This window comes from Schistocerca gregaria, chromosome 3 (genome assembly GCF_023897955.1).
Source record: "Schistocerca gregaria isolate iqSchGreg1 chromosome 3, iqSchGreg1.2, whole genome shotgun sequence".
Classification (NCBI taxonomy): Eukaryota; Metazoa; Arthropoda; class Insecta; order Orthoptera; family Acrididae; genus Schistocerca; species Schistocerca gregaria.
The window spans coordinates 941,240,970-941,266,868 of record NC_064922.1 but is presented as its reverse complement, the minus strand read 5'-3'; the positions used below and the strand labels follow the sequence as shown (position 1 = coordinate 941,266,868).

The 25,899-nt window shown below is 39.1% G+C and overlaps 1 protein-coding gene across 1 annotated transcript in view; it reads right to left on the bottom strand.

Moving 5' to 3' along the window:
* The window catches only part of LOC126355714 (beta-alanine transporter-like), a 48,265-nt gene that overhangs the window by 6,167 nt on the left and 16,199 nt on the right, over nucleotides 1–25,899 (bottom strand). Inside the window, exon 2 of the mRNA XM_050006082.1 lies at nucleotides 12,985–13,244. Within this exon, the coding sequence (XP_049862039.1) occupies nucleotides 12,985–13,244 (260 nt within the window). The remainder of the gene's footprint in view (nucleotides 1–12,984; nucleotides 13,245–25,899) is intronic.

Genomic DNA, 25,899 nt, shown 5'->3' with positions numbered 1-25,899 from the left:
TTTTGTTAAACTGTTGTCATTTACGGCATACATTCCACGTCTAAATTTACTGTGGTGTTACTGACTATCTGGGAGGAGACTGAGCAGTGGAACGTGTTACTTTTACACATAATCAAGAATGATCTGTCACACCACTACACTTTAAAACACAGTTTATATGTAATTCATGTCACACAGCCTCATACGGAACCTACAGCCGCTTTCTTTTATATACTGTGTATGATAAGATACTGTCACCCCCTTCCCTTCTGTGTGAAAGGATGAATGAGCAAATGTATTTCAATTTGCACGCTTGATGGTAGCAGACAAGCCTGTCTGTTAGAGAACAGTAGGACCAACGTCGAAACAGGTAGTTACGCTTTCTAAAAGCAAGAGGTTTCTATTCTTAGTATGGTCCTGTCTGTCCCTTGCTATGTTGGTATAGGAAGCTGCATCTCTGGTCACTTCCGTTTTGTATCTGGAAGCACCCTTGTTAGGAGCCCACGGCAGTCGGTCCGCGGCGAGCGTCTGAAGGTGTAAGATCTCTGACTAAGCACGTTTCTGCTAAGTCTGTAGGATAATCGATTTCTTAAGTTCAGCTTAACTGAATATTTAATCACCTTTATTGCAGCTTTAGATCTATTGCAACACAGTGCAATTCGAGTGTGAAGTTCAGAATATCTTCCAGTAGTTGCTTTGTCACTACTTTGTGAGTAAAGTGGAACCATGTGTGGATGATCCATAACTCTAACTAAGATCATCAATCTTAAATGCGAATGTGCGTGAGATTATAACGTCTCGTCTTCCCAATATTTTTCTTTATGTTCAGCCCACATAGGGTGTACTTTGTGAGACCAGTACCACGTGCTTATACAATTGTTTGACGCATCAGGTTAATAGTAAGGCGATAGGAACCATTTTGAGGTTTTTCTTTTGTAATTTGTGTTTCGATGTAATTTATTTTAATTATCAAAATTATTGTGGAGTTACACTCTTTGTGTAAACCAAACTGACCACGTGAAGCATTTAGTGTAATCTTCAAAGTAGCCCTCAGCTATTCTTTTCGGGAAGATTTCACAGAGAGTTAGTATGAATTTAGTATACCTTTGTGTGGTAATTTTATGACGGACAGGATTGTGCTACAAACGTAGCTTCTTTGGGTGAAATTTGAATTTGTTGGTTGTGGTTAATTTCCTCTTGCATATGTTTCAACGTTCTTCGTGTGTTATTTTATGAATGCAATGTTGTATGGAGTCTCCCAATCTTGGCTCCATATTTGATGTGTTCCATAAGATTACAAACTCACATTTTCACAATCCTAAATAAGGCACCAGTTTAGTTATGAATCAAGTTTAATATGCAGAACTGTTAACGGAACAATCATCAATGTTAAAATAAATGTCCAAATATAAACTGATTTATTTCTTTATATTTAAATTCTCTTTATATATATATACCACCGGTTGCCGGAAAATGACTATTAAAAGATTATAATTAATGTCAGTCTGCTTGGGAATTGGTATGCTAGACTGATACCTGGTGAAACAGTTGCTCAGTAATTCAAGGTTAACTTCCGCAGATAGCTCACAGCTATTAACCCGCTTTTATTGTTGAATATCAACACCGGTTTCAGAACAACTTAATGCATCAACATTACAAGGCCACTCATAATATCATATCTTATATTCATGTTTAAGGAAAGTTTCTCCATATTTATCATGTGACAAGACATATGCCGTGAGTGTCAAAAAGAGGACGAATTAGAACAATGTTTTAGTGGTATAAACAAAGTGTTGAAGTAGCATTGAAGTAGCTTGTTGGATTACATAGTAGTGGATTGAAGTAAAATTTTGAGTAATTCATGTTTATGGGTAGTTAGTTTGTAGAATAGACAACAGGTGTGCATGTGTGTGTGTGTAAATAACATGTGAACCCTATGCTGTCCTGACCTATACTTGCACGAGGCATAATCCTTTTCATTTTAGTCAATTAATAAGTAGCATTTGATTTATTAAAACGCAAGTGAATTGTTTAAATTCGAAGCATACCACATTAGTGATGTGGATTTAGATATTATATTGTCAGTTCATTTAATTTTTATTTTTATACTGTCAAGTCATTTAACTTTTATTTTTTTATAGTGTCAAGTCATTTGTTTTATATTGTCAATTCATGTAACTTTTTTTATTTAAAAAAAATTAAGTCTCACTTTTGGTCTTAAAAATTGTGAAAGACAATACTAAGTGGTATTACGTATGACATTTTGTAATCACATAACTATGATGAACAATTTCTGTGAATGCAGTTGAGAACGTGAAAGCGAACCAGCTAAACTCTTACAAGACAGCGGAAGCAGCAAGGAGGAGGACTAGTTGGAAACAGGAGGGTTTCCCAGCAGGACACACTGTCAGCTGGGCCACTTCTGGAGCGGGCTCGACAACAAAAGAAGGGCTGCGGGGCAAATGGCGGGGCTAATGGCTGGCCGCACCAGTGTGACCCTCCGTGGAGGTGATGACCTGAGATAGCAGAGCGGTCCACCGTACGGAAATCCATCTGCTGTCAACGCACCACACGCACACAAACGTGATGAGACGGCCACGGTGAAACGACAGAAGACAGGGGATAAAGAGACGTGGAGCCTTTTGACAGGTACTGTCCGGAGAAACTGGCACACTTCAACGACGCCTATCAACATTTCATGGCGGATGCCGGCCAGTGTCAAAAGACAGTAAATCACGGTTCGATGTTCTCTGGTCGCTAAGGGTGGCACAAAGAAGAGCCATTAAGTGTCATCCTTGCCCAGTAATATCAACCTGGCGAGTCAAACGAGGATACCGCACGAATTTGACAACACAAACAAGGATGAAAATAGAGATGTACGTGACATGGGCCACTAAGAGAAACTTCATGAGAGGGCAGAGACAGCGGGATTGCACACAACAAATGGACAAAAATCCCTACTGTCAACTGTGGCTACAAGGCACCCCCCGCCCCTCCCTCCTTTATACTGTGCCTTGGAACAGTGGAACTACTGAGTGTGCCAGTGAACAGTGATTATACACTTCTTAGTCCAATGCATATACGTGTGTCTCTTTCAGAGAAACTTTGACTGATGTATTTTGCAGGGGTTCGATTTACTGGTGTTTTTTTTATTAGAATGACTCGTGTATTTTGCAGGTGTTCTATTTATTGTTTTTTTAGACATTGACTGCTGTATTTTGCAGGTGTTTTATTTATTGGTGCTTTTGTTTTTTTGTTTTTAGATGTTGACTACTGTACTTTCAGAGCTGTTTTATTTCTCAATGTTTGTTTTTGTGTGATGTATTAGATTTGTGATATTTTGCTTCGTTAATTCATTCCAGTGGCATTGCTTCGTTTATAAGCCAGATAGCTATTCATTTTCATTGGATGTGATCGATTAGCCTTTGCATGGGGCTGATTTATAGTGAGGAACCCTTCAAGGGTAACAATCACATAATTAATTGTAGTTTCAGTATAACTGCAAAATTATCACTGTTTGCTAACTAACTGAAATATAGTAGAGTGATTAAATTAGTGCCACAAAGTTATTATAATTCTACAAATTATTAGTTTTATAAGATATAAAATTTTTTGCGATAACCACTTTGTAAAACATGTTTTTTCTCTTATCTTCTTTTTTTTTGCTTTTGTGGATTGTGCATTGTAATGTTCTGCTTTATAATACTGTTGTTATTGTCATGTTTTTTTTTAAATTGCTGTGGCACCTTTGCTATTTTCATAAATTTTCCTGTGATCAGATAGCTCTTGCAATCAGCAAATACTGGTGAACTCCATAAGGGTAACAACCAGAAATTGTTTTCATATTAATGACAGGGACCATTGTTTTTACTTGCGGACCGAATTAGGTCTACACTGTCTTTTAAATAGGTGTCACAGATTGTTTTCTTTTTCTCTTTGAAATTGGTACATTCTAAAGATGTGTTGAAATTATTGTGTTTTAGCAAATAGCTGGTGACCTATATATATATATATATATATCACCGGTTGCCGTAAGATGACTATAAAAGGATTATAATTAATGTCAGTCTGCTTGGGATTTGCTAAGCTAGACTGGATACCTGGTGAAACAGTTGCTCAGTAATTCAAGGTTAACTTCTGCAGATAGCTCACAGCTATTAACCCGCTTTTATTGTTGAATATCAGCACCGCTTTCAGAACAACTTAATGCATCAACATTACAAGGTCACTCATAATACCGTATCTTAGATTCATAGCGAAGCTGTTTCCCGCTCCCCCAACTATACTTACCTGATCTTCCTTCTCAAAGTCTCTGCATACCTGACCTGAGTTTTCTGTTGTCTGGTTATGGCTAGCACTTGGTTTCACAAAACTTGTGATCTGGTACACTTTACCTAATTTCTCCTAGAACTGCTGGCCTACACCCCTCCCATGACTGCTACCTAAAAGTAGAATTCTTCTTTTCCTATTCTGATTTGATCCAGATCTGCCTTTTTTTCTTTAAGCTAATACTCTGCTTCAACCTACATCCAGTTACATACTACTTCAGATAGCAAGTCAAATTGATTTGCTAACGGAATTTCTAAAGTTGTTTGAACAGTTTTCCTTTTCCGCCATTTGCTTGCTACCTTTCCCCAGCACTCCATCTCTTTTTTCTCCCTTAGCCTACATAATTACAAACCGGCGTTTTCTAATTCATCCTTAAGGGCACAAATCTTTTCCTTCTGTTCAGCGTTTTTTCTGTCCTTTCTACATAACCTACATTGTCATGGAAGAGACTCATTATCTACCCCCGTTTCCTCGCCGCTACATTCTTCCCAATTAAACCACAATCTACTGTCTTCACAGAACACCCCTCCTTCAAGTTTCTACGCCAACCACCACATTGGTCGCAAATGCTTGGATAAAAAAATTTGCGCAAACGATTTACACAAAATTTACACAAAACAGACAATAACTTGACACAATTTTGGTGAAATTTCGTAGCCTGTACTAATATGTAACTAAACGCTAATGTAAACAAACTTTTAAACTTACTTTCGAAAGTTCTAATTGACTACCTACACTCTTAATTTAACTTTGAACAGCAAGGTCTAGTAAAAAGAATACCTACACTAACCCGAAATTTACGCCTAAAATGTAATCAAAACTAACGACTATCGGTCTTTACAAAATACTTTCTTGTCGATCTAAATACGCTCAGAAAAGCGATACCTTCAATATATAGCTTAGCGAAGAAGTAAATGCACTAGTCTAAAATGTAATATCAACTAAATTAACTCTTACGTCAATATTAATCCCGTAACGTAGCGGGAGCTTCGTGGACGTGCTTCTGTCAGAGATAATAGACTCTAGCGTCATTTTGTTCTGTTCTTCCTCCAATAACGTTAATATACGATAAAAAATTACCGTTTGGCAATTACTGATGATGGACAACAATGTCTAGCCATATTCTGCTTTAGTTTCGATGTTTTGCTTCGACTTGGTTTCTAATAGTAATATCCGCCTGTCACTTCCAAAGTCGTTGCGTCGACTCCGCCCCTTAGCGTTATCTTCTTTCTTGTCAACCTGGCCGACTGGTTTCGTTGCCAACAAAGTGATAAAAAGTAGGAAAGAAACTGAAAAACTACTTCTTGACTTTTGTAACAGGTAGTTTGTTTCCTCATGAAGAGGTTCCTGAGTGCGCACTGTGTGACATGGTGCAATTTTTAGCACGTTGTAGTCGCACTGGACAGGACGGAAGTTCAGATTCCCATCCGGCAATACGGATCTTGGAAGAAGACAAAAACGAACCCTTAACGCTTTCTCTGAGGGCTCTGTTTCGCCTTATTTTATTATGACGATCGTTTCTCCGTATGAAGGTCGGCGTCAACAAAATATTGTCGCTATTGGAGAAGAAAGTTGGCGATTGAAATTTTGTGAAAAGATTCCACCACAGTAAGAAACGCCTTTATTTTAATGGTGTCCATCTAAAATCGTGTATCACGTCTGTGACAGTCTCTCCCCTATTTCACGATAATACAAAACGTGCTGCTCCTGACTGAAGTTTCTCGATGAAGTCCATTCATTCTATCTGGTAACGATCCGAGACCGCGCAGCAGTACTCCAAAAGAGGACGGACAAGCGTAGTGTAGGCAGCCTCTTTAGGAGATGTGTTCCATCTTCTAAGTGTCCTGTCAATAAAACGCAACGTTTGGTTTGCCTTCGCTACAACATTTTCTATGTATTCTTTCCAATTTAAATTGTTCTAATTCAAACTCCTACATATTTAGTTGAATTTACGGCCTTTAGATTTGATTGATTTATCGTATAATCGAAGTTTAACGGATTCATTTTAGCGTTCATGTGGATAACTTCACACTTTGCGTTATTTAGGGCTGACTGCCAACTTTTGCACCATGCACATATCTTCTCTACATCGTTTTGTAATCTGTTTTGATCTGATGAGCGTACTAGACGATAAACGACAGCATCATCTGCAAACAACCTAAGACGGCTGCTCATTTTGTCTCCTGAAGGGTTAATATAGATAAGGGACAGCAGAGGGCCTATAACGATACCTTGGGGAACGTCAGAAGCCACTTCTGTTTTACTCGATGACTTTTCGTCATTTACTACGACCTGTGAACTCTCTGACAGTAAATCACGAATCCAGTCACACAAATGAACCGATATTCCATAAGGAGGCAATTTCGCTAAAGGCCGCTTACGTTGCTCATCATCAAAAGCCAGTTTGGAAATCTGCATATACAGAATCAATTTGAAATTTCTTGTCAATAGCACTCAACACTTGTGTGAAAAAAGCTAGTTGTGTTTCACAAGCACGATGTTTTTTAAATCCGTGTTGACTGTGTGTCAATAGACCATTCTCTTCGAGATAATTCATGATGTTCGAACACAACGTTGTTGTTGTTGCGGTCTTCAGTCCAACGACTGATTTGATGCAGCTCTCCAAGGTACTCTATTGTGTTCAAGTTCATTCATCTCAGAGTAACTACCACAACCTACACCTTTCGTAATCTGCTTACTGTACTCATCTCTTCGTCTCCCTCTACGGTTTTTACCACCCATGTTTCCTTCCAGTACTAAACTGGTGAGCCCTTGATGCCTCAGAACGTGTCCTACCAACCGATCCATTCTTCTAGTCAGGTTGTGCCACAAATTTCTCACCAATTCGATTCAGTACCTCCTCATTAGTTACATGATCTACCCATCTAATCTTCAACATTCTTCTGTAGCACCACATTTCGGAAGCTTCTATTCTCTTCTTGTCTAAACTGTTTGTCGTTCTTATGTCAGTTCCATACATGGATACACTCTATACACGTACTTTCAGTATGGACTTCATGACACTTAAACCTATACTCGATGTAAACAAATTTCTCTTCTTGAGAAACACTGTTCTTACCATCGCCGGTGTGTATTTTATATCCTCCCTAATTCGACCATCCTCAGTTATTTTGCTTCCCAAATAGCAAAACTCCTCTACTATTTTAAATTTTAAGTGTATCGTTTCCTAATGTAATTCCCTCAGCATCGCCTGATTTAACTCGACTACATTCCATTATCCTCACTTTGCTTTTGTTGATGTTCATGTTATACCCTCTTTTCAAGATACTGTCCATTCCCTGTAACTGCTTTTCCAAGCGCTTTTCTGTCTCTGACAGAATTACAATGTCATCAGAGAAGCCTCAGAGTTTTTATTTATTCTCCCTGGACTTTAATTCCTAGTCCAGTTTTTTCTTTTGTTTCCTTTACTGCTTGCTCAATATACAAACAGAATAACATCGAGGACAGGCTACAACCCCGCCTCAATCTTCTCTCAACTACTGCTTCCCTTTAGTGCCCCTCGACTCTTATAACTGCCATCTCGTTTTTCTGCTACCCTCTTACAGCACAAAAGTGTGTGATTATGATCGCATGCCAAAATTTTTGATGGGGAAGGCGGAATGACGGTTGAGGCAGCTGGTTCCCCACATCTTCTGACAGAGTCTTTTAAAGAGGAACGTAGACGCCTCTTTCGTGTTCCAACAGTATTCCTCCGCTGGCACCCTTTTTTCACTGCTACGGCAAAGTGTGCTGCTCGTACAAAACCAGTTCTATAGGCCAGTAAAGCCTTGAGTATTCATTGATAAGCTTCAACAAACATTTACACTTTGTCACATATGTTGTTGTTGTTGTCTTCAGTCCTGAGACTGGTTTGATGCAGCTCTCCATGCTACTCTATCCTGTGCAAGCTGCTTCATCTCCCAGTACCTACTGCAACCTACATCCTTCTGAATCTGCTTAGTGTACTCATCTCTCGGTCTCCCTCTACGATTTTTACCCTCCACGCTGCCCTCCAATGCTAAATTTGTGATCCCTTGATGCCTCAAAACATGTCCTACCAACCGATCCCTTCTTCTAGTCAAGTTGTGCCACAAACTTCTCTTCTCCCCAATCCTATTCAATACCTCCTCATTAGTTACGTGCTCTATCCACCTTATCTTCAGTATTCTTCTGTAGCACCACATTTCGAAAGCTTCTATTCTCTTCTTGTCCAAACTAGTTATCGTCCATGTTTCACTTCCATACATGGCTACACTCCAAACAAATACTTTCAGAAACGACTTCCTGATACATAAATCTATATTCGATGTTAACAAATTTCTCTTCTTCAGAAACGCTTTCCTTGCCATTGCCAGTCTACATTTTATATCCTCTCTACTTCGACCATCATCAGTTATTTTACTTCCTAAATAGCAAAAGTCCTTTACTACTTTAAGTGTCTCATTTCCCAGTCTAATTCCCTCTGCATCACCCGATTTAATTTGACTACATTCCATTATCCTCGTTTTGCTTTTGTTAATGTTCATCTTATATCCTCCTTTCAAGACACTGTCCATTCCGTTCAACTGCTCTTCCAAGTCCTTTGCCGTCTCTGACAGAATTACAATGTCATCGGCGAACCTCAAAGTTTTTACTTCGTCTCCATGAATTTTAATACCTGCTCCAAATTTTTCTTTTGTTTCCTTTACTGCTTGTCACATATAAACAACAAATAAGTATGCGTAATATGTTAAAACAAAATCATTTGATTTACATTTTTTTTATTCTTTGCGCATCGATCGCAATTCATCGAAAACGCCCAGCTTATGATATGTACCCTAAAAAAAGAAAAAAAAAATATTATTAGAAATATTTTACTCAGTTTGTAATCTTTCCAGTTTTTTAAATAATTTTTTGCTGTAATTATAAGTTCTTTTCTGCTATTTTATGACTCTTTTTAGCCCATCTTTGTCACCGCAGTAACACTTTGGGCGTATTTGTACAGGCGGGAAGTGCGCTTTATACAGAGCAACAGGTCATTAAGTTTTACTGGTGAAAAAATTCTGACTAAAAACATAGTTTTGTGACCTCAGAATCATTGTGATGGTGCTAGAACATTTGCCATTTGTTCACTACGTCATGTAAATCTATATTTATGCCTCATATCGGATATTACTGCTTAATTTACACGCTTAAGTACGTAACTATGAACCTCCGCATCCCACTAACGGGCTGTCATACTGAACAATGTTTCAAGGTTCCCCAACATCATCGTCTTAGGAAGATATGATAAAAATTAGACGAACTGTCATTAATACATATTGCTGAAGCTGATCTCCCACAACTGGTACTTTCGGTACCGAAAAATCATGGTTTATCGGGATTATCTCAGGAAGCGCCCATGAACAAATGGTCATTTTGTAAGCTGCCTTAGATCCAGCCTAGAACACACTGAACGCAGAATAACCAACCAATCTGCTCAGTTTGCCTGGGTTGGAGGAAGTGTTTAATGTTTGAATTTGACCTTGTGCTACAGAACAGTCTTATATGCAGCAGAAAGACTTAACCTGGTAAGAATAGGAGTACTTAAGAGACTAGAATTGGCAGAACGAAAAACTCTCTGGAGGACAGTGGGACCTCGAAGAACAAAAGACACATCCTCAGAATGGACCAGGGGAGGTTAACACAGCAAATAATACAGTTTCCGGTGAACAAGAGAACCAAAGTACACCGAATCCAAGAGCTGCAAAGGTATCTGGAAGAAATGTGAATGTAGGAACCAGGGAAGTACAATACAGTAATTTTTAAATTAAAATGCAGGCTTTCACTGGTTTAGAGGACAGAACTAGACACAGATCAAAATCATCATGGGCGAAAGAACGAAGAAGGATGCAAAGTACGCGAATGAAAGAATATTGGACAAGGAGAGAGATCAGAAGAAACGAAACAGACGCGAATCGACGTGGCCCTCAAATAGCCAAAACGAAAATAAGAAGAAGAAGCTATAGCATGGCCGTCCTTCCTATAGATATACAAATGGTCGCTAGGCCAAGAACTATCCAGAACACTTGAGCCCTTATCCCTGTGATCAACAGTACCCGAGACATGACTCTTAGAAAAATGTTAGCTGTCTTGCACGGACTGATTTATATCTTTTGTTGTGGACAGTGTGGCCCACATTATGGTGTTGTGCTGGTGTAATACATGTGAGTCTTCACCTGATATTTGTGGTCCTCGTTGTGTGCATGCTCCCTGAACTGCAGCTAATTAGTAAATAAACAATTTCAGGATGAAACTGTAGTTGGCTGATGCAGCATCAAGAGAACAAGTGCAGACAAGAAACTGGTACCTGAGGTCTAGGCACTCGGTCATAAGATAGCGTGGCCCATGCGCATGTGTTACGTAACACTGTGTGCAGTCGTATGGGGGATTTTGTATGTTTAGCTCCACCATCCCACCCACCCACCAACCCATCCCCACCTCTGTCCCAGGCCGCTGGCAAAATGCTTCAGGCAAAAGCCAATTATACCTGTAAACCCTACGAACAAAGTTTCGGGAACTGTTATTAACTGACGAATCTAGGAATATACTGCCCCCACTACGTATGTTGGACTTCTAAGAGATAGGAAGACTAATTAAAGATGACTAATTTTCCCGTCAATGGAAAACGAAAACATCTTAAGACGTTTACAACCGGAAGTGTCCCCTGCCTTGCACTTCTTAGTGGTTTGCAGGGTATGGCTGTAGATATAGATTCTGTGCATCGGTTTTCTTACTGAGAGATTCTCGGTAAAGATAAGCTTTAAAAAGGTGCAGTTTTCACAGTATATTCAATGTACAAACTAATAGAAGTTTCTGTGTAACAATACCAACAGTCAAATCTCAATAACCATTCGAATAGTCATAAAAATTATAACAATTAAGAAGTCAAGAATGACGAGGTGTTTCCAAAAGCCGCATGGCTGTATGTAGGGACTTTATTCCCAACCACCGGTTTCACGGCAGTATAGACGCATTTCAAGTTTATCTTTCAAGAATACAAACCACAGAGTGAAGTTTTGAAATTGTAGGAATAAAGCATCAAAACAGATGTGTGGTTTTTGGAAAAACCCTTTCAATCTCGACTTTTCGACTGTCATTATTTTTATGACAATTTGAGTGATTACTGAGTGTTATTTTTGTTATTATAAACAATGTCTCTGACACTTGATTGTCCTCCCCATAAAGTGGTTTCTAATACAAATTTTTCGTGGAGCCCTCTTCGTAATGACTAGTCTAAACTGCTTTTCAGTACTGCTAGTGCTTACTTTTGTGCGTACGATGGTCAGACATCTTTAAATTTGGATCCGTCGTTGCCTTTAAAATGTGTCCTACAGTCGTAACTTCGGTCGATTTTCTGATAGATGTTTCTCCAAGACCTGACGCTGAATGTAGTTGCACGCTTTGCACATATTCCGTATTATAGGTAAGCAAGTTGCGCTATCTGTTTATTATTTTTCAAATTGAAAGTACAACAATTTCTGTTTTCGCTACATTTTGTGAATGGTAACATTAAACCAAGATTGGTCTTTGCCATCTTTTTTCGTCTTATGCTGTACAAACATGTATAACATGCTGTACTTAGTGTGTTTCAACTTCCATTGAACTACTAGGCAGTTGTAGTAGATCAAAGCCAAAATTATGAATGAAAACGCACTCAGTGCTGGTGTAATATTCTACAATATTTCTTATTTATTTTAGAAACAGGTTTTCGTCTGATACGTGATCTACAGGTACAAAGATAAGCATGTGGTGCAGTGAAGTTTTGTTCGAGCAAATATTTTAAACTAATGCTTCTATAGAGTATTTCCATTTCCAGAGTTGAAAAATGTTTACATTAGATTTTAGGATTAAAACAACTGGTTTTGTTTCAGTGTAAATAATAGCTAAGATAGAATGTGTGACACACATTAATTAATAGACCATATGCAAATTACAACAGTTGTTCACAGAAGAGAATAAACTGAACAGTACATATTCGAAAGGTGTGCCTGAACAAAATAATTTTTTCTTTAGCAGTTCCTAAATTACAAACAGATAAGATAGAGTAGAGAAAATAAGCAGGTAAGTGAAGCAGCTGTGATTATACAACATGTTTTTTATTTCACAAGAAGAGAAATTATGTAACTGAAATAGAGGAAAATGGAGCATGTGAGTAACGGAGGGGGGAGGGGGTAATTTACAACATGGCCTGGCTGGGATTGTGACAAGTATCTGCAGTTAGAAGTGGCGAATAAGGGAACTGCGTCTGGTCATTCAGTACTAAGCTTAGGCTGATGGATATATGTTAGTTCCAATTACTTCGAGATACTTCGTCTTCGTTCCTTTATTTTATCTTAGTTAAATAATCTTACATAGCATTTACACTGAAACAATCCCTCTTGTTTCATTCTTAAACCTAACGTTTACATTTTACATGTCTGGAAATGGAGATGCTCTCTAGATGCACTTTTTTAAAATACATGGTGCAACAAAATTTCACTGCAGCACATACTTATCTTTGTACTTGACGGTTGCATAAGAGCCGAAAATCGGTTTGTGAAAAAATAATAAACAATGTAGAATTTTACATCAGTGTTGTGGGTGTTTTTATTCATACTGTATAAAACATTCTACCAGAACCGGTCAATGAAAGCTAAAACATTTACCACTACAAACCTTGGTATGGTGAGGTTCTTCCACTCCTCAATCGAAAGGTTGGAAAATTCCCTACCAGGGACGTAGCACCAGTGATCTGGAGTCTGCATAGCCAGGTAGAACATGTTGACACTCATCAGGTCGAAGCATGGAGCAAAGCAAACGAAGACGATGTTTAGTCTCGTCTGGAACTTCCCCCGGGACCCAATGGCGTCCAGGACCTCCTCGAATGCTGGAGAAGCCTTTGTTTTAGTACTGCATTCATGGATTCCAGTCCTCTCCTGAAAATGAATAACCAAGCAGCGGTGACACGGAAAGGTAGTGAGTCCCCAGGAAAGCAGCAGATATTTGTTTTTTTGTTTGTACCAGCTAGCTGGTGGAGAATGTGGGCAACAGTTTTATATCTCTATAGAATTAACTAGTTCTGTTTCCAGTGACCAACAGCAGGAAAGTTACAAGTCTCATTGTCGGTAATAAGCCAAATTTATAATTGTACATTGTTTGCTGTGGCAAAGTAGCTAATTTCTTATGACAAAATTTTAATGAGTTTTATTTATTTATGTCTATGTATAATCACTCAGTCCATCCTGTGTGCTGTCTTCTTTTAAAATTATTGTTTTTTTTCTTTGTTGGATTCAATTCTTATATGCCTGTGACTCACTTATGTCAATATTTGGTGTTTTAGGTATTATTAGTATGTCCAGTAGCTGATGATCGATTGAGATGTAGCTGTAACGAGGTACGATTTAATGGTAGACTTATGATGGATTCTAGAGGGGGAGAAGTTGCTGATGGTCAATTTTTCCACTGTCAGGATGCATCAGTTGCATGACATAGTCTTCGTTCGTCTCATATACAGCCACGTATTCTGTTAACGGTCATCAGTATACTTTTAGACGAACAGGATGCATTTGGGGGAAAAGCAGGACTTTCGCCTTGGCACCACGAGGCATTTCAGCGAGTCTTCCGGCTGGGGCTACACGGGCTGCGAGACTGTCAGTGTTGTAGCTCTATCTGATAGTTTGTGACTGTATATGGATGAGAATGCAGTCTTTTAGGATGACGATTTCCCCCAACACTGTGATGCTTTTCTTTCCATCAGCTGTTATATCGTGTTTTGGCTTTGGTTAGGGCGTTTTTTTTTTTTAGTTGGTGTGTGTGTAGTGGTCTCTGACGTCAAAAAGGGATATGCTATACTCATGCAGGTAATACACTTTTTTTTTTAATTCATCTCTGTCCAACACCAGGATCTAGTCAGTTGGACGTTTTTACCCCTAGCTTGTACGTGTCGGGTAGAGTTTGAGTGTTTCTGTAGCTGGTTTCGAATGGTATAAATCTTTTTTATGCTGTGCATACATTTGTGTAATTATGGCGGATCTTTGTGATTAATTACATAATTAGGACAGATATTTGAGTAAGTTTGGTGTGGTATCACGAATTTTTTTTCCAGCAGGATAACAGAAGCTTTATGGTATAGTTACTTTTTGCGATTTTAAGCCTACTTGTGCAGCGCTATGCACGTTGTTGTTGTGGTCTTCAGTCCAGAGACTGGTTTGATGCAGCTCTCCATGCTACTCTATCCTGTGCAAGCTTCTTCATCTCCGAGTACTGACAGCAACCTACATCCTTCTGAATCTGCTTAGTGTATTCATCTCTTGGTCTCTCTCTACGATTTTTACCCTCCACACTGCTCTCCAGTACTAAATTGGTGATCCCTCGATGTCTCAGAACATGTCCTACCAACCGATCCCTGCTTCTAGTCAAGTTGTGCCACAAAATCCTCTTCTCCCCAATTCTTCAATACCTCCTCATTAGTTACGTGTTCTACCCATCTAATCTTCAGCATTCTTCTATAGCACCACATTTCGAAAGCTTCTATTCTTTTCTTGTCCAAACTAGTTATCGTCCATGTTTCACTTCCATACATGGCTATGCTCCATCCAAATACTTTCAGAAACGACTTCCTGACACTTAAATCTATACTCGATGTTAACAAATTTCTCTTCTTCAGAAACGCTTTCCTTGGCATTGCCAGTCTACATTTTATATCCTCTCTACTTTGGCCATGCGTTATGCATATAGTTGTGAAATTAGGACCGATCTTAATGATTAATTAAGTAATTAGGATGGATAATTGAGTCAGCTTCCCAAGCAAAATAAATGAAGTACACTAACTTAACCTTCCTCTACCGCATGTAGACAGTTTCTATGTGTTAGGGGTGGACTTAGGATTTCCATCCAGTAGAATAGGGGTCAAGTGGCTGGCAAGTTGCATTTTTTACGTGCAATGTGTGTTTGTGCATTGAACTGTTTTCAGGTGTTTGAATACATTATTTCAGTGATCTACAAGTAGTTTGCCTGTCTGCATGGTGTGTACTGGATTATTTGAGTGACTTACGAGTTGTTTGCGTCTCTGTATATCAGCATAATGCATTATTTAAAAGTAGTTTCCAGGTCTGTAAACTGTATATTGTGACCCCAAGCACGTCAATGTGAGTGTTTTGCATCAGCATAATAAATAAATAAATTAGTTGTAATCTGTGGCTAAATAAATTGTTCAAAAAATAAATAAAGTACGCTCCTTCCTCTCTCCAACAGCCCAGAGCAGGCTGATCCCTTTTTCATATCAATCCCCCCACCCCTCTAGACCACTGGCAAGGTGAGATTTTGAACCAGCATAATAAATAAACTGGGTGACATCCGTCCCTCAATATGTGTAGGAAATATGGTTGGGTGACCTTGAAAAGTAGTTGAAACTAGGTGTCTTACCTATATGATGGTTGTACTGCCTCTAATTGTTTAAATAAAAACCTATGTCCAGAGCAAAATGAGAGCATGTAATACAGCTACTAAAACACAGACCACCTGTATCTCAGCCTCATGTGGCAGTAACACGACACTAATGCTGTGAGTAGATAATAAATTTAAAGAAATGTAATCTAAGTTAAACAAATTTAAGCAAATTTATAATAAATTGTATTTGAACTGAATGAGCAGTCTGCAGTGGGGCGACACCATATTAACTTGCCTCAGCTGCAGGAGTAAGCTCTTATAACAAAATTCACGCCCTTTTTCCAAGAGGATGGCGAAAACACTTGATGGTGGTACTTGTTCTAATTGATTAAATAAAGACTTATGTGCAGTTCCTAGGAAGAAAGAAACTTAGGTTAGTGGAGGTAACCCAAGTGCCCTTACTTTCCCACCATTTTGTTAGGTTAGTAGAGGCAGCCCAACTGACCTATCTTCCTGCCGAAAGCTGTCATTTTCGATAACAGTACTTGCATCATCCACTGACGTCATGTGACGTCACATACTTGCTTCACGGCCGCGATAACGGTACTTCGGGGTGACGCCGCCCCTGGGGTAATGAGGCCCTTCCGTCATCTTGGATAATGGTACTTTGGGCTAGAACCCGCGTTGCCCCACTACTGACGTCTCCTGCTGCAGCTCTGCTGGGTTCATGACCATGTGGGTTGGACACCAGGCGATTGTAAAGCCGTGCCCTGGTCAGATGAGTCCCGATTTCACTAGAAATTAATGTTAGGATTTGAGTGACATAGACCACACGAAGCCATGGATGAAGTTGTTAACAAGTCACTGTGTAAGCTAGTGGTGGCTTCATAACGGTGTGCGCTGTGTTTACATGAGAAGTACTGGTTCAAATGGTCCAACTGAATCATTCTTTGATAGGAAATGGTTATGTTCGGCTACTTGGAGATCAGTTGCAGCCATTTATGGACTTTATGTTTCCAAACGATGATGGAGTATTTACGGATCACATATTCCTTCTCGTTGGGCCACAACTATTCGCCATTTGTTTGAAGATCATTCTGGACAACTCGAGCAAATGAATCAGCCACCCAGATCAAATAATTTCAAATTTGTGTGAAATCTTATGGGACTAAACTGCCAAGGTCTTCAGTCTGAGCTTACACACTACTTAACCTAAATTATCCTAAGGACAAACACACACACCCTTGCCGAGGGAGAACTCGAACCTCTGCCGGGACCAGCCGCACAGTCCATGACTACAACGCCTGATTCAAATGGTTCAAATGGCTCTGAGCACTATGGGACTTAACTTCTAAATTCATCAGTCCCCTAGATCTTAGAACTAATTAAACCTAACTAATCTTCTGGACATCACACATATCCACGCCCGAGGCATGATTCGAACCTGCGACCGCAGCGGTCGCGCGGTTCCAGACTATAGCGCCTAGAACCGCTCGGCCACCCGGCCGGCACAGCGCCTGAGACCGCTCGGCTAATCCCGTGCGGCCCACCCAGATCACCCGACATGAATTCCATCGAACAGTTATAGGACACAATCGAGAGGTCAGTTTGTACACAAAATCCTCTGAAGTTAACATGTTTGCAATTATGGACGGCTACAGATGTAGCATGGCTTAGCTGGACTTGTTGAGTCCATGCCACGTCAAGTTCTTGCAATATGCTGGACAGAAAGAGGTCCGACACGATGTTAGGAGGTATCTCATGACCTTTGTCACCTCAGTGTAAACACCCTGTGACAACCCCAGTTGCTAGCGCGCAACCAACGTACCTTTGTACACCAACTACTTTTCTGTGGTGGGGTGTTCGCTTCCTGCCAACTTGTTTGTTGGTGAATACAACAATATTGAAACTTAACGTTAAAAACACAAAAACAGATAACTTGAAGTGGTATATCAAGACAAGTGACCACATTTGACGCTGCGCTTGATAAATTGATGGACGAAGAGTGGCATATTATAATTGTGAGAACTTGCCTGTAAGGGGCGAGGGAGTGTAAGAACAGCAAACAGAAACAAACTATGAATAATAATTGCGAAAACAGTCGACAAGTCCTACACAAAATCAGTATCAAGAAACGAACAAAACCAGTGGACATTATAAATGAGGACCGATTGGTTCAAAAACAGGCAGCTTGTTTTGTAATATCCCGAAATAGCGGGAAGAGCGTCCTGGATATGATGAGCTAGGGCGGCAGTCATTAAAACACAAGCGTTTTTAGTTCCTCTTCCACGCAAATACTCAGAAAGCCACCGTACGGTGCTGGGGGAAGGGCACCCTGTACCACTATTAATCATTTCCTTTCCTGTTCCACTCGTAAATAGAGCGAGTGAAAAACTAATGTCTGTATGCCTTCATATGAGCCCTAATTTCTATTGTCTATCTTCGTAGTCCATCCTCAGCAACTTCTGAATTTCGTTATTAAACCATGATGGAAGTTTCCCATCTTTTATCCACTTACTAGGCACATAACTCCCGAGACCAGGATTTACAATCTGCTTGAAGTTTCCTCACAATTCCTCTACGTCGCTCTTGCTGGAACTAAGTGACATCAGTTCACCCTCTAAGTGAGATGCTAACAACATCTTATCTGCTCTATATAGCAGAAACGCTCTCCTAGCCGTCTTGACTGTTTCATTAACTTTTGTAGCCATAGCTGCTAAAATGGCATCATGAACGCTATCCCTGTTTCTATCCTCATCAAATTTTTCCTCCGAAAGCGGAAATATTTTGTTGACTGCGTAGGGAAAAATGACTATCTACATCCACGTGAGTACTCTCTACTTCACATTTAAGTGCCTGGCAGGGGGCGTAATGAAATACGAGAAAAATAAGAGAAAAATGAGATCGCTCAGAAAGATTTACTTCTTGTATTCGAGAGAGGAACGGTCGAGAAATAGTCTGGAAGAGGCTTTGTGAACTGTAGAGCAGTTCCGTAGACCCAGATGTAGCGCTCTGTATGTCTTGCAGAGTACATGGCCATTGAAGTAAAAGGCGTACATAATAACACGCATTTCCATAAAAATGGGTTGCCGAAAAATGAAACTGATTTTGTGAATAAAGAAGTATTAGTTGCAACATAGGTGGAACAGTGGTTTGCTTTTTGAAAGCAACCATCCCAGCATTTGCCTTAGGAGTTTTAGAGAAACCGCAGAAAACTTAAACTCCTAACCTTCGTACATCCACAGTTGAAACGGAAGACAGTGGGACGTCAGCTGGTATAAATTTATATTAAAAACGAAGAAATTCCTCCAGCTGTATTTAAGGAATCGATTTATTTTGGCAACTAGTTACAACGTTGAAACTAGTTGCCAAAATAAAATCGAGACCTTACATACAGCTGGAGCAATTTCTTCATTTTTAAAATACAATCTTAACAGCTGTATTTGACCATGGTCCCCCAATACCCGAAGAAGAAAGAAAGATCTGGGTTTAACATCTCGTCGACGGTGAGGCCATTAGAGACGGACGGCATGTTCAGATGGAGAACGGGTGAGGAAGGGAATTATGGTATTCACCACTATTAAATCTCCGCGCCGAGCAGCAGCGCGCTCCAATACGCGCGGCCAAAAAATGCACCGCCGGCCGCACTTGTCCTTGCACCGCCCTCTACTAACATCGCAGGTCGGCTTCGCGTGAGCACGCGTGATTGGTCACCCATAACACTCGGCGATTGGCCGCCCACACTATAGCGCGACCCCAGCCGCCGGCTCGGTTAACCGTGGAGCCTCATTTAATGCAGCTATTTACGTCTTTAAGTCAGTTCTCACCGCGCTATGTTCTACTCCACAACTAGGAAGTGCTACACTGCAGTGGAACCTGCCGTTCCATGCTGATTCGGCTGTGCTCTGGACTTGGAATCGGAATGCTATACTGGAAGTTGGACTTGAATGTTCACTAGGCTTTGTATGTCGACGGAATTCTGATTTCCGCCGGAAGTCTGCTTTTCACCTGCACTCCCTGGACATTGGTATAACCGCCGTCGTTTTATGTAATTTTCCATGAAGTGTTCATCTACAACTTGGCGCCCAGTAACACAGTATTTTGAATCAGTGCAGTGTCAATAAGTCGAGAATGGTGATATATTTATCGTGTTATTCCTAGTTATAACACAATCAAATGGCGATGGGCCAGGAACAACCTACATTGCAAGCTCTACTCACGCAACTTACTCATCAGCAGAACGAGAACCAAAAGCATCTAATGAAAAAGTCCTTGCAGACAAACAAAAACTACAAGAAGCCAAATGTAGTGTGAGGAGGGCTATGCGAGCGGCGTTCAATGAATTCGAAAGTAAACTTCTGTCTACTGACTTGGCAGAAAATCCTAAGAAATTTTGGTCTTACGTCAAAGCGGTAGGTGGATCAAAACAAAATGTCCAGACACTCTGTGACCAAAATGGTACTGAAACAGAGGATGACAGACTAAGGGCCGAAATACTAAAAGTCTTTTTCCAAAGCTGTTTCACAGAGGAAGGCTGCACTGTACTTTCTTCTCTAGATTGTCGCACAGATGACAAAATGGTAGATATCGAAATAGACGACAGAGGGATAGAGAAACAATTAAAATCGCTCAAAAGAGGAAAGGCCGCTGGACCTGATGGGATACCAGTTCGATTTTACACAGACTACGCAAAGGATCTTGCCACCCTTCTTGCAGTGGTGTACCGTAGGTCTCTAGAAGAGTGTAGCGTTCCAAAGGATTGGTAAAGGGCACAGGTCATCCCCGTATTCAAGAACAGACGTCGAACAGATGTGTGGAACTGTTGAAAAGTGGCTACACTGAGTCACAGCGTCAGAGATTGCGCCAAAGATTATTATTCCAGCGCCTCCACTGGGCAGTAGTAGTTCAGAGGATGTCGAGAGCAGTCGTTGTTCTGTTGGGCGAGAGTAGACGATCTGAGTGTTGTACTGTTTGGTTGGTGTAATGTATAGATGGAATAAGATGCAATTGTCAGAATATATTTGAGAAAGGAGATGGGCTTTTGATTTATGATGCTGCTGTAATGGAATATTTTCGTCAATATGTAATGAGGTAAAAAGGTATTATAGTTTTCTTTAATAACAATCCCTCTTGCTCACAGTCAACAAAGCATCTGACTCGTGTTCATTTATTAGACTTGTACTTCTGGTTTCTATGTGCAATTATAGTATTTCTGGTTTTTCAATTAATTCATTGTAAATGGTGTTTAAAATATTTTGTCGTATTGAGAAAGAACAGAGCCAGATACATGTACGTTGATTCACACTACCACACACAGAACAGTTACACTTGTGCTTTGTTGTTTCGTTGCTTTTATAGTTGCAGGGGACTTAATTAACCAATTTTGTTAATGGAAATTCCTTGTCATTCTTTATTTTTATTGTATGCAGTCAGATTGCGGGCTAATAGTAGTCAGGGCTAACCGGTTACGAGACTTAGTAACCGGTCATACAGCTAGTAAAATTATTGTATTTATTCATTAACATTAGTGTTTTCTTTTTAATCTTTTTAATTAAGCCCCCATGCACGCGGCAACCGCTGCTTCGTATCGTCCCTTGGAATTCTTTTGATAGTAAAAATATTAGACAGTAGTATTGTTGTAGTCTGTATTGCAAGTATAGAATTTGTAATTGAACATTTGTAGTTGTCTTGCCATTCTTCTAACGGTATTTTTGTAGAATTTAATCTTTGATGTGTCGTATAAAGGTTTGACAATTTTGTGCAATTGTGAAGGTTTTAATTGTTCGTTAATCGTGTTTGTCAAGAAGCATTTCGTGTGAATGGTATTGTTGGCGATAAAGTGTTATATTGTGTGTAATTTTCGTATAGTGATGAGTTTCGTATGTTTTGTAAATGATTACGCAATCGATGAAAAAGGTAAGAATGATGGATAGTCAGAATAACGAATTTGTTAACATGGCGAACTCGCCAACACAGGAGAACAATATGGTGAATAATAAAGCAGAAAACAATTTAATAACCCGGGAAAATAGTCCGGAACCTGTTCAAATATTTTCACAATTGAAAAATTTTCAGAATACTAGATTAATGTTAGAAGACTCTCGAATAGTATCGAACACAGATAGCTTTATGGCTATGACGAAGGAAGTTAGTTTTACGGGAAATGTTAGGGGCGAAAATAATTTCGAACCACTTAATATGGAGCAGCTGATGAGTGCAATATAAAATTTGGGATCACAAACAGGAACAATTAAAACTGATATGGGAACAATAAAACACAGTTAGGATCTGAATTTAAAACAGAGATGGGAACAATGGCAACACGGTTAGACTCACGAATAGGGACATGTTTTGAAAATATGAAAGATGAATTAAAGAAAGAAATTAGAGAAGAAGTACAACCGAGTTTGAATGCTCACAATAACAGATTAACTTCAATAGAAAATAGACAAAAGGAACAGGATAGAGAACAGGAAGAAAGAGATCGCGTGAACAAAAATTTTCAGAGTTAAATTTACAACGTACACACGATAAGGAAGAAATATTTGAAACAATCGAGGAATCCGTACGAAATGAGAGAATAAATAACCTAAAACAACAATATGAACAGTTAACTACTAAATGTGTCAATACTGAAACCCGAGTCGCGACACTAACGGAAGACGTAAATAACAGAAAGAACAAATAGGTGACTTAACGGAAAAGGTTAAGGAGATTTCAGATAAATTGACAAATCTTAGTTTAAATGAGAACAGAGATTCAGATGATACAGCTCCATTGCCATTTGCATTAATAGAAGAGTACGAGAATATAAATAAACATGTTGAAATTCAGGGAAAATTTAATGAACGCGTTAAAAGGGAATTTGAGACTTTACGAAAGCAAGTGACACAAATTGAAAGCGAAATCGTAGGAAAAGACAGTAAAAGAAGTTTAGAATCACCGATAGCGGGGGTTTTGAAGAAAGTAGTTTATTTTATTTACGAGATGTGACAGGAGAGCGCCAGGCGCGCGAACTTGACAATAATCAACATTCGGACTGGGACAGACGCGGTACGTCTTTGTCGCCACGAGGCGAAAACTTCGACTATAAACACTTTTTAACTGTCTGGAAATGTAAGATCTTTCGCAATTCTAATGACATACATCCATGTTCATGGTTAGATCAATTTATGTACGCACTTTCGCCAAATTGGCCACTGAGTCACAAACTGGAATTTATGTGTGGATATTTAGAAAACGAACCGGCGACGCCCATGCGCGCACTTATTAGAGATTGTAATAATTTAAATGATTTTTATCGTGCATTTCTATCGACATATTGGTCAGAAAACACGGAAGACAGAGTCAAACATAGTCTTATTATGCAGTGTAACTTTAAACAGTCTGAGCTCCTCACACCGGCAGAATACTTTGAAGACGTAATTCAAAAGAATCAATTCCTTTCCAACCCTAATAGCCTGACTGAACTGTTTAACTAAGCTGCCACAATCGATAAGACACATTGTTTTAGATGTAAAGACGACATTGAAGCTTTTAAGACTTTGTTGCAAGAACTTGAGTATGACGACGCCTATGCAACTTCTTGTAAGTTCTTCAGTAACGGTAACCACAATAGATTTCCAGAGAAAATCGATAATGATCGGAACGGACGGTATAACGGTAATTTTGGAAATGAGAGACGAAACAGACAGGACAATAGATACCAGCCTTGTGACAATAACAGACGTTCTAACAGAAATTACACAGACAATTATAATAACAGAAATTCTTGCCGGAATGATCAATCATACGGAAACAGTAATCGGTATCATCAAGAAAGAAATTATTCATACAATAATGGAAAGTCTTACTACAGAAATAACCAGGGTTGTAGCCCTAACAATGATTTCAGAAGTGACAGTCGAATTTACACATTAGTCATGCAGATAGCCATGAAAATAGAAATTTTAATAACAGACACAACCAAGAATTTACATCTAACAGACAGGAAGGACCTAATTGGCATCCTCCACGTGACAGAAATTCAGAGAGACAAGTGCAAATCGTAGAAATTGATCCGCGAAGTGACGCGAATAATCAAAGACGTGACACAAACAATCGACAATGACTCGTAGCTTCGGCTTCTGGCAGCAATACAGACGGCTCAGAAATTAATGACACTACGACTTTACACTACGTACTCTTGGAAGACATGAGAGATATTTTGCTAGACGAAAAGGAAAATAATGTAGACACATTTTTACATTCTGTTATTGAAGTATGTGTAAGAATAAGTTCACTGCCGGTTTAGATTCTGGGAGCCCACTGAATTTTATTAGTGAATTAGGTTTTCGTATGTGTGTAAGAACTATTGCTTGTCCTGTGTTACATGTTTCAAAACCACAATTCGAGGAGCTATTTCTGGAAAAAGTGTGGAAGTCAAACAACAGACCAACTTAAATTTCATTTGTCAAGGATATGAATTTTCTGCTAATTTTATTATTGTTCCATTACTCAGTAAACAAATTATATTAGGTATGGAGTTTCTTAACACATATAAAGCAATTTTAAACTTGAAGGAAGGAAGTGTGAACTTGAATGTTGCCGGAATGCCGAGGTGTTTGAAATTTTTCGAGTGTGTAACGAAATCTGAATCAGATACAAATTGTATAAGGTTCCTTACTTCTGATGTTTTCGCTGAGTATTCTGACGACAATGTGTTCATTCATGACAACGACAATAGATACAGAGACGCGTTGGATGATATGATTAATAGTGAAGAATTAATTAATGAAAAGGTTAACAAAGCTGAAGTGACAGATGACGTTGCAAGAGAAAAATTACACCGTATTTTGACTTCACATACTACAGTATTTAGTCATCACACAAGTAACTACACAAGGCTTACAATATTAATTTAAAGTAAAAGAACGCACACACCATTCCGGGGATAAACATACGCTATTCCTTTGGCTTATAGAGACAAGGTTAAGAAATAACTTCAATCCATGTTAGATCAAGGCATTCTTGAGCCAGCTGTCAGTCCTTATACCAGCCCATTACATGTCGTTCTTAAAAAGGATAGATCAATTATTTTGGTTCTGGATTCCAGACAGATAAATAATATCATCATTCCTGAAACTGACGGTCCACAAAATTTAGATGAACTTCTTCAACATTTCCATGGAGTTAAAGTTTTATCAACAATTTATCTCCGCGCAAGTTTTTGGCAAATTGAACTCCACCCTGATTGTAGAAAATACACTGCTTTTTTAGCCTTTGGTAACTGTTATCAATTTCGGAAATTACCGTTTGGACTTATCTGTATCTTCAGCAACATTCATTCTTGGTTTAAATGAAATTTTACCTGTTTATCTTCGTAACAATATTACTTCATATGTTGACGATATTCTTATTGCTAAACGTTCTTGGAGTGAGCATAACAGAATTTTGGATTCATTATTATGTATTTTTGCAAGAGTTGGCATTATAGTGAACTTGGAAAAATCTGAATTTGATCGTTCTCAGGTGAAATTTCTCGGTCATATTATTTCAACAGAAGGTATTCTTCCTGATCGAGAGATACTAGACGCTATTCGTAATTATGCTGTTCCTACTACTAAACGTGATGTTCGTAGTTTCCTTGGTGTCTGTAATTTTCTTAGATGCTTTGTTAGATTGGACAATTTGTCCACGCCTCGTTTACGTGAACTTTCTGGAAAGAATTCTAATTGGTGTTGGGATGAGGAAGCTCAATTACAATTTTGGTTGGTGACGGACTCATCATACAAAGGCCTAGGTGCACAATTACTTCAAGAGATAGAAGAAAACAACGTTGTAGTACAGAAAACTATTGCATCTGGAAGTCGTGTTCTCTCTAAATCAGAAAAGAATTTTTCGATTACAGAACATGAAGCTTTGGCTGTTGTTTGGGCTTTCACAAAATTTCGCATCTTTGTGGATGGCAGATATACTAAGGTTTACACCGATCATCGAGCTCTGGAATTTCTTATGTCAACAAAATTAACACATGGAAGATTATCACGAAGGGCACTGTATCTACAGGAATTTGATTTTAGTATTGTTTACATCCAGGGTTCTTCTAATATGCTGATGCTTTATTATGTGCATCTGTGGGTTTGAAACAAAGTGCTGAGGAGAATACAAAGAAAACAATTATTGTTTGATATATATTCAAGGTGTTGCGTTTGAAAATTTCAT